At 36.2% G+C, this 10,611-nt stretch overlaps 1 protein-coding gene across 1 annotated transcript; it reads left to right on the top strand.

Annotated features, from left to right (window-relative positions):
• The first annotated feature begins 501 nt into the window (after positions 1 to 501).
• Positions 502 to 10,242, top strand: LOC144353205 (uronyl 2-sulfotransferase-like). The gene is made up of 8 exons (XM_085491910.1): positions 502 to 703; positions 974 to 1,062; positions 3,566 to 3,724; positions 5,829 to 5,908; positions 6,446 to 6,593; positions 8,012 to 8,109; positions 8,912 to 9,063; positions 9,633 to 10,242. The coding sequence occupies exons 1-8, from the start codon at positions 502 to 504 to the stop codon at positions 9,797 to 9,799; spliced, it is 1,095 nt and encodes a 364-aa protein (XP_085348036.1). The 3' UTR covers positions 9,800 to 10,242.
• The last annotated feature ends 369 nt before the right edge of the window (positions 10,243 to 10,611 follow it).

Genomic DNA, 10,611 nt, shown 5'->3' with positions numbered 1-10,611 from the left:
TACAGAAAAAGAAAAAAATACATCCATTAATGACGGCTATACGTCTAACAAGATAACCAACAACATACCAAAAACGATCAATGCATTATTGGTTATAAACATCCACCAACGTACAGTTCACTATCGTCATCATAACTTGGTATTTACGAGATTACAATGCCGGGATCGCAAGTCAAAATTGCGTGTGGGACGGTGTGTTGCAGAACATAGGCTTTGTCGAACGCGTACAGCAGGCACAGTACGTAACGCATTCAATTCATATATCATGAGGTTTTAACAGATGGAGTACTTCACGCGAGTATAACATAATCAAGACAGTCTGCTAGACGCGTGACCTGACTAGATTTGCGGAACGAGGTCGTTTTACTTCTCACTTCTGTTTACTCGAACACCAGAGGGCAGTCGTGCATATAGGCTAATTATCTGTTCACACCAATAGTCTTTTGATATCTTGTTACTGCAAATGAATGGAACGTGGGTGGCCTACTTCTAAAAGAAGCAATGCGTAATCCGTGTGTGACATTGAAAAGATTATCGACCCTTGTTGGCTTCGTTGTTTTTGTCAGCGCTCTGTGTGGATTCTTACTGAGCGCTATCGATCCAGGCAGAGGAAGCAATACAAAGGCGTTCATATTGAAGAAGAGATACCCGCTACAAGGAAAGGAAGCCGTAGCGGTTACATTTAACAAGACACGGACTACTGGTAAGCAAAACGTATAGCGACTAAGACGCAGGTGAAGTAATTCCAGCATTATCCATGTAGTAACAAACCTCGGTATTAAACCCGACACACGCACTGATGAGGATTTCCGTCTCAGTTGTTATAATTCTGGTTGCAATTATAAATGTAGACACTATTTACTTTGCTTGCAATGCTCTTTTACACACATTGCCAATACAACGTGTCCATTGAAGACACAATATTCATGTATTACTTAACAAATATGATATTCTCATGTTTGTTTTGTGACAGATGTAGTTCTACACAATGTAATGGACCAGCCTACCAATGTCACCACGATGGTGACTAATGGTTTGGAAAAATCAATCATCCATCGACTGGTAAGTAGTGATACGAGCTCGTATTTAGACATTTGTTCTATTTGCTTTTAATTTGTCACTTAATTGTCCTGGTACAATTGTGGTTAACAACCTGCTCTATATTATATACACAACCAGTGCTTGCTTTTCTCGCAATCGCGGGAGATGGAGTACTTCAAGTTCGTATCCAAAATTGAGTAGGTTTGTCGTCTTTTTATTACAAAGTAACTTTTTGTCGGGTAAAAATCATAAGGAGTGTGTGCTCATCGTCGACTAAAGTGTCAATACCCTTTACATAATATACGCAGAGACCCGTTGTAATGAATTAGACATAGAAGCAAATAAACCAAAAAAGGCATTTTTTTCAATTATAATTTATTGTTTTACAAAGTCCTATTTCGAGTGCATCTGGTAACTACTGATCAAATTTCCCCGTACAAGGTTGCGTATTAGAGAGAGAGAGTCAGCACATATTTTCTTTATTTTTTAGTTTGAATACTTTTGGATGAAAGCTTGTCTGATCATTAAAGCGCAGTGGTCGTCCCGCAGCGCGTGTTCGAATTTCACGTAAAAAATGTGTATTTTACACGTCGGTACGAGTCCTATACCGAACAGGACGCGACGCGACGTACACCGACCTTTAAAGGGTGTTTTTGATCTACTGATGGTGTTCAAGAGGTCAAACATAATTCAATAAATTGTAATTTGCATATTTATTGAACTCCGCGCTAACTCCTAATTTACATAGCTATTGGATTGCCGATACCGGAAATTACTGTATTCTATAAATAGTGTAAAGTACTAGATGTGTAATAATCTGCCTCTATTATAAAAGAATAATAGGCTAATAATTATTATAGAATATTGGTTGTTCATTGTTATGATGAAAGAAATACTATGTTTGCTCACCTGCGCGAGAACTGAGTCCCGATGACGATAACTACGCACGTTAAAACGGAAAGACTCAGGGATATACGATTATTTGTAAACAACGACATGCTATGACCGTCTGTTTCATGCGTGGGTAACAACTCCCCACTTTGAAAACAAGTGTTTGCGATAAATCATATAATATTGGTACAATCAAAATACAGTATCAAACATAATATTTAACGTTCTCGAAAATAGTTTACATTGTTTTTAATTGTTCGAAATTTCCATGGTTACTACATTATGATGTATGACTCCAGTTAATGAAATATCGTATATTGTGTAGATACATACAGTCACAGTTAATTTACACCCAACGCAATATGTTTAGTTAGTAAATATAAACAATGAAACTTTGTGTAGTATAACAGTAAAACCCGTATGCACACATGTTTGTTTTTAAACTTTCCACGTCACGACGTTACAGAATTTACTTCTTTTTGTCAATATCAATTATCACACATAACAATATCTAGCGAATTTGGGAAAAGTGAAAATATTTTTAATTTAGTTTTGTTACGTCACATCTTTTCAATTTGAATTATATTTGAACAGCAACGAATTAATGAAAAACATTTAAATGAAAATCATTTGATTGTTAAAAAATCATTTAATATAATATTTATATGGACCGATATTTGTTACACGAAAGTATATGCAATTTGTTAATTGGTGAAACATCCATTTTTCAACGCGTTGCTGTGAAAAAATACAAAATTTTACGCAAAAACGCGTTCAATATTCAACAATATTTTTAGTTTGGCCATCAATTCGGCCATAATGTTTTTACACCCAAGCAATGCGCAAGCAATTGTTTTGGTGTATGTGCATCATGGTTCATTTACACATGTAAATTCAAAGAGCCATTGACGCTGCAGATCTCTTTACACCGATCTGACGCATATCGCATTTTACGGATATATTAAATAATTGATTCTTTACTAATAATGATAAATGAAACTGAGGAATATTTTACGAACACACATGGGCTGCTAGTTTCTGGTTCGGAAGGCGTTCTACGTGTGATTTTATTGCTGACGTTCTATTGAGGATGTTCTATTTCAAGGTAGTTGAAAATACGCGGGAAATTTCGAAATTCAAACACAAATTGTATTACAAATTATTATCTGATAGTTTCTGCTGCTCCAACAAATGAATTACGTGTGACATTAACATTTCACTCACTAAACAATATTCCACTAAAATACGTGATTAAAAAGCAACTCAAATTGTAAAAAGGAGTATCTAATTCCGTGTATAAACACTAGTGTTACATGGCGGCGGGCGCTATTTAAAAAAAAAAGAATCGGCCACTGGCGTCACATGACACAGGTCTTTATTGAGACAGCGCTTCTTGTGACGACACAACGGGGAAGAGGTCAACATACTGTAAAACAAGTATATGCTGTTTTGACGCAATGCACGAATTAACAGAAGCTTAATTTAGCTAAAATGTCAGTCTCACTGTGAGAATATATTTTATTCTAAATTAGTGACATCTTGAATTTAATAGCGACATTACAGATTATCTAAACTAGTCTGCTTGCTAAACAAATGTGAAAGTAATTTGTCTTCGATTATTGTGATATCTCAGGTGGTTGCTGAAGAAGAAAATTTGGTAGTCTATAATCGTGTGCCAAAGTGTGGTAGTCGTAGCGTCATTGCGATATTTAATGAGTTGGCGAAATTTTACCATTATGGCTACACCCATTCTACTGAATTTTGGAAACAACGTTTTAACGAACACGACGAGGTAAGTGTCCGACAGCGGTTGGCCATAGGCTAAATTTTAAGATAGAAGTTAATTTATGTTCGAAGGCCTGTATATAACACTTGTATTTGTAAGTAACATACAAGCAAGATACGAATGGTGGCGAAATATATGTAGCGCTCGCTATCGAAGAGCACACACCGTGATTTGAATGGTCAGCAGACAGCACGTGATTATCTCAGAAAATCGAGCTAATAGTTGACATCCAATTAATTCTCATTCCATTAAATACATTTCACGTCATTTATTCAATAATTGTGGATGCCCCAGATGCGGTAGCTTAAGATGAGCCAGATGTGTAAGATCTAGGTGAGTCAGTTGTGGAGGCTTTAGATGAGTTAGGTATGGAAGCTTTTAAATCAGTCAGATGTGGAGGTTTTAAATGAGACAGGTGTGAAAGTTTTAGATGAGTCGGGTGTGGAGGCTTTAGATGAGTCAGATGTGGAGGCTTTTGATGAGTCAGGCGTGGAGGCTTTAGATGAGTCAGGTGTGGAGGCTTCGGATGAGTCAGGCGTGGAGGCTTTAGATGAGTCAGGTGTGGAGGCTTCAGATGAGTCAGTTGTGGAGGCTTTGGATGAGTCAGGTATGGAGGCTTTAGATGAGCCAGGCGTGGAGGCTTTAGATGAGTCAAGTGTGAAGGCTTCAGATGAGTCAGGTGTGGAGGCTTTAGATGAGCCAAGTGTGGAGGCTTTAGATGATTCATTTGTGGAGGCTTCAGATGAGTCAGGCGTGGAGGCTTTAGATGAGTCAGGCGTGGAGGCTTTAGATGAATCAAATGTTGAGGCTTCAGATGAGTCAGGCGTGGAGGCTTCAGATGAGTCAGATGTGGAGGCTTTGAATGAATCAGGTGTGGAGGTTTAGATGAGTCAAGTATGGAGGCTTCAGATGAGTCAGATGTGGAGGCTTCAGGTGAGTCAGGTGTGGAGGCTTCAGGTGAATCAGGTGTGGAGGCTTTAGATGAGCCAAGTGTGGAGGCTTTAGATGATTCATTTGTGGGGACTTCAGATGAGTCAGGTGTGGAGGTTTTAGACGAGTCAGGCGTGGAGGCTTTAGATAAATCAAATGTTGAGGCTTCAGATGAGTCAGGCGTGGAGGATTCAGATGAGTCAGATGTGGAGGCTTTGAATGAGTCAGGTGTGGAGGCTTCAGGTGAGTCAAGTGTGGAGGCTTCAGATGAGTCAGATGTGGAGGCTTTGAATGAGTCAGGTGTGGAGGCTTCAGGTGAGTCAGGTGTGGAGGCTTTAGATGAGTCAGGCGTGAAGGCTTTAGATGAGTCAGATGTGGAGGCTTTGAATGAGTCAGGTGTGGAGGCTTTAGATGAGTCAAGTATGGAGGCTTCAGATGATTCAGATGTGGAGGCTTTAGATGAGTCAGATGTGGAGGCTTTAGATGAGTCAAGTGTGGAGGCTTCAGATGAGTCAGATGTGGAGGCTTCATGTGAGTCAGGCGTGGAGGCTTTGGATGAGTCAAGTGTTGAGGCTTTGGATGAGTCAGGTGTGGAGGCTTTAGATGAGTCAAGCGTGGAGGCTTTAAATGAGTCAGGTGTGGAGGCTTTAGATGCGTCAGGTGTGGAGGCTTTAAATGAGATATATAGATGTGGAGACTTTAGATGAGTCAGATGTGGAGGCTTTAGATGAGTCAGGCGTGAAGGTTTTAGATGAGCCGGGTGTAGAGGCTGCAGATGAGTCAGGTGTGGAGGCTTTGGAAGAGTCAGATGTGGAGGCTTGAGATGATCCAGGCGTGGAGGCTTTAGATTTGTATTTAAATTTATATAATCCTAGTTTAGTCGTCCCCTGGTCAGTAAATATAGGCCCGCTGATGCGTTACAGATACGTGGTCTAGTCGATATGAAAAAAATATGAAGTTATCAGTAATCTTAGCCCGTACTAGAGTGTATATAAGCTATTGCTGCTCTGCGAGAGATAACTTTGCTTGAAATTAAAAGGCACAATATAATACAGATCTGTAAGCTGTTATGGGTTTTGCTGGTTCAACCAATTTCTATTCTAACTGTAACCCATGTTCATTTAAAAGTAGACATGCTATTACACTAGTGCTGAACTATCTTTGTTAAATTTAATTGCAGGCCGCGTTGGTGGACAGAATATCAGCCCTTCCTAAACCCAGGGTATTTGACATGCATGTACACTTTCTGAATTTCTCAAAGTAAGTGAATTGATTAATTTAAGAGAAACGTCATTGAAGTTGCATTCCCACTTGGTATTACGTGCAGAAAGCCTTGCACTGGGTATTGAGAAATGATATAATCCAATAGTTTACCCACAAATCCTACTCATACAGAAACAATGTTTTGCATTTAAGGGCAATTTGCATGTGTGCATTTAGATCTCTGCCTGGCTTACTTTATTTTAGAAGTGCTTTAAAATTAAATTTTAAATTTCTGTTGGATATGATTTTTTATGAATTGTACGCAAAATTCTTATGTTTACATGGGTATTAAGAAAAGTCTAAGATCATGCAAGTAGGATGGAACATTAATAATAACTTATTACATTCAATTACGTACTTGAATGCAATCAATTACTGATATATACCATTGCTGTAATCAATTACTGATATTTGATCAATATTGAGAAAATGATTTAATATCTTCGCTTAGTTTTCACCTAGATGTGTTCATCACAAAATTGCAAGAACTGCATTAAACGTAATCTTGCTGATTCGAACGTCGTTATATTTCAGATACGGACAAAAAAAGCCCATTTATATCAACGTGATAAGAGATCCGCTTAGACGCCTTGTATCAGCTTATTATTTCAATAGATTCGGCGATTCCATCAATAAGTACATGGTATCAAAGTTTAAAGGCACAGAACAAGAAAGGAATCAGGTAAAAAAAGTAACCAACATTGAAAAACCACGCCCTCTAGCGATGAAGAGCATCTATACCAGGAATATAGGCACTCTATTGACAGGGCCGATATCGTTTTGATCTGTGGACTTCGGTCAATAAAAACTTAGGCGATCAGTAATAAAGCACGACACATTTTGTAATACAATAGACTTGTTAGGCACTGTAATGTATATATGCAATCAAGCGGGACCTTATATTGCATTTACAATACCTGAAAAGTGTAAAGGTCTACAGAGTGTCTGCTGAGTAATATTCATTTGAATAAAAAACAATGATATTCACTAATTTGCACATCAATAGACGAATAGTGGAGCTTCTGCATTAATATTATTTTTTAAATGTTCATGAAATTGTCTGTGACTAGTGTTGTGACGTCCAGTAAATTGTAGATGACGGGTAGACATCTAAAGATGTTCAAAAACTACTTAGTACTTGACTGAATGTGTAAATTTAGTCATCTCAAAATTGCGGGTTGTTAATGTTGACCTTTGTTTTAAGCATGTTTCATTTATGATAGAGTTCTGAAAGCTTACCTTCAGTTTGATATTGTTTTCATGGTAGGCGTTGTCGATGAGTTTATTAAAATGGTTTAATCGCAATTACACGGTACTGATTAATATATCATGATATACAACCAATAAACCCTCGACGGTTAACTCCTTCGTAAGCGTGTGTTTTACATACTAGTCAGTTGATTGACTATTGCTTTGCTCGTTGTAAGTCTTTACCTTAAATATATGCGACCGTATAATAATCTTTCTTGTAAATGGCGAAAATGATTTTACTATAAACTACAAATGATGAAAGACTACACAACTAAACACAGTTTGAACGACATTATCTCCATCCATATACTGTGAAATACTTTATTTTAGCCGGGGTTAATATTAACTTATTTTTGAATGAGTTGATTTGAACCCAATCTGATTAAAATAATATCCTAGTTTTGGCTTTTTTCCATTTTTTACTAATTTTATTTTATTTTATTTTGAACTTTTATCTATATGTTAATAGTTTTTTAAAGTTTTAGTAATTGTAAATGCCAAAAAATGCCGCGATAGTTAAATATACAAAAAAAAAAAAAACAAACATAAAAAACACAAAAAATAGTAAAAGTAAAATAAATATATAAAATAAGTACATTCCGCACGATACATCAGATTTTAATCAGATTGTGTAGATTGTAAAATATATTTCTATTTTAATTGTTATCGAAATTTAAAATGTACTTTTATTACACGTCAACATAAAATTATAAATGTCACATTTACTCTGCGTTTGAATTTAATTTCTTCTCTTATCTTATATAATGTGATAATGTCGTCAAACATATTGAATCATTTTGGTAAATCTGTCGTCTGAAAACACAATAATTGTTTTTTAATCTTTCTTAGACATATGATGAATGTGTACTGTTGAACAAAACTGAATGTCAACTCGAGAGGGCGTGGTATATTATCCCATTTTTCTGTGGGCAGGACCCTCGCTGCAGGTACAAGTGTATATATATTTATCTTCATTATATATTTAGTCATGACTCAGTTCAGTATTCATATGTCCGTACTATATTGATGAATTCATACAGAGACATGTGTTCAGCTGGCAAGGGCGCCCTCTTGTATCCAATTATAGGTATCAGCTCATCGATATTCTCCTTCCCATATATGCCCCACTTTCGCTGTCGTCATAACCCTTTCCCTAGGTCACGGTGAATTTGACCAAATGCTATGAATCTGTTTCGAACTCGACAATATTATAATGTGTAACACCGTGATTGTAGGCAGATCTCGCTTATATAAATAATACAACCAATTGTTGATCTATATCTGTGTTCTCCTAGAAGTAGTGAAATTGAAATTGAAATTCAAAACACACTATAACGTGTCATACGCATTTTAATCCTATGTAATATGATCCAAGTATGATCAGATAGATAATGTTAAAGTTCTTTAACTGGACAGGGAGTTTCAAATACGTGTCGCTCAGGTTACTTTGAAAAGCTCACACTGTACGAGTAGTTTGCTTACCACACAACAACACAGCATCGTATATCACTCTTAATAATTGTTACATTGTTATACGAGAACGAATATCAAACACTCTTTTGAAACTTAGATTTTTATTTTTTAGTACTAAGTATATTGACATCGAATATTAAAAAAACGTAAAAAACAAAATGTTCTTGATCCGAGCACCAAGCAATTTTTATACACTGCACAACACCATTGTACACATTCTGAATGTCATTTTAACATTTCATACTTGATTTGTCATCATAATATATTTCTCTTCAGACAACCTTTGAAGTGGTCTCTTGAAGAAGCGAAGCGTCATGTTATCAACGAGTACACATTTGTCGGAATTTTAGAAGATTTGGAAAATACGATGCGAATATTTGAATATCTTCTTCCAAAATATTTGAAAGGTGCTGTTTCTATTTTAAAAAGTGAGTATAATATGTTTAAAGAAGAGGCGCTATGTTAATTTTATTTATATTACAACTGCACTTTCGCTTCAAATTTGTATTTCGCATTTTTATCATGCGTCTCTAATTTCGATGCAGCTCCATTGAGTTGATGTTGAGTGCCTCAATCAATCAATCATTCAATCAATCAATCTGTTAATTGAATACTAATTAAGACACAATATTGATCAGTTTGAAGATTTAAAATAATTTGGCATCTTGATTAACAACTATGGTTAAGTGTATTTTCGTTGAATGCAATAATGACAAACGCGAACGAGTGCCGGATTTATTTCTGACCGCTTGGATACAAACTTTATCATCATGATTATGACATTTAACAAGGTTTTTATTTGTCGACAAACTATACACCATCAATTCCATCATGTTGCAATATCAAACACAATTATTTCAATGCAATGAATATGTCACACATAATACCTGTGTAATCGATTGAACGATTGAAACGCGTTAATCTATTCAGCTGGGGAGATAGGCTAAATATTCAAACACAAAACAAGAAATAATATTAATAATTTCATTCTTTTCAGGTCTCGATAAGAGAAAGCATTTAATGAAGTCTTTAAAACAACCCGGTGTACTGCCGTCAGAAAACGTTACACGTTTAATGAGAGCGAGGCTAACCCTGGAGTACGAATTCTACGACTTTGTCGTTGAACGCTTTAATCGAACTAAACTAGAATTGGGATTATCATGATAGTTTTTGGATCAATGCGTGGCACAGACATATTTTTAATCTATGTTAATGAAATGATATAAGGATACACTTAATTTCATCTCTCCAAAAATAATGGATAACCTTTACACTATTAATGTTGAAATATAACAAGTTCGTGATTGGCATATTGCAAATAAATTTACCATCAGTGCATATAAAAAGCTCCATAACTATTAACCAGTACCCTCGGATTTTGGTCAAGGTTGTCGACTAATTTGCATAATAATTTAATTTGTATAGTTTGTTCCCTTTTTCACAGCTGCTTATATATTGTAATACATCTAGTTTTGTTATTGCAATGAACAAAACAACAAAAACAAATCTGAATTCAATAGCTATTTCACACCTCGATCATAACACCCTGCAAGCATTAGACTTTGCGTTTCAAATACACTTCTGTGCATTAAAATAGTTATAACTTTGCTTGGTGTATTCTCTAAGGTTCAATAACAACATCGTATTAAAGCGGGGGGGGGGGGATATATCTTGCGCATACGGAGAGTCCTAAGCAACGATAACAACGCATGCAAAAAATGCAAAGGATCATGGGTAGATGCTTGTTTGTAAAAAACGACACGCTATGATCGTATGTACAGGTAACGACTCCCTCGCTTTAAAACTTTTTGATAAGTTTGGAAGGAATATGCCAGTAATCGTTTTAATTGCATTGAACATATAACCTTGTCATGGCAATTTACTCCGTTCAGTCGACAATTCTGTGCAATACACACATGACAAAAACATCCCTAAGCCCGAATTCAATTTCTATTTGATAGAATTATGGCTAATAT

Source organism: Saccoglossus kowalevskii, chromosome 17 (assembly GCF_978046115.1).
Source record: "Saccoglossus kowalevskii chromosome 17, keSacKowa6.1, whole genome shotgun sequence".
Classification (NCBI taxonomy): domain Eukaryota; kingdom Metazoa; phylum Hemichordata; class Enteropneusta; family Harrimaniidae; genus Saccoglossus; species Saccoglossus kowalevskii.
The sequence above is the reverse complement of the archived record's forward strand: the minus strand, read 5'-3'. Positions and strand labels throughout refer to the sequence as shown.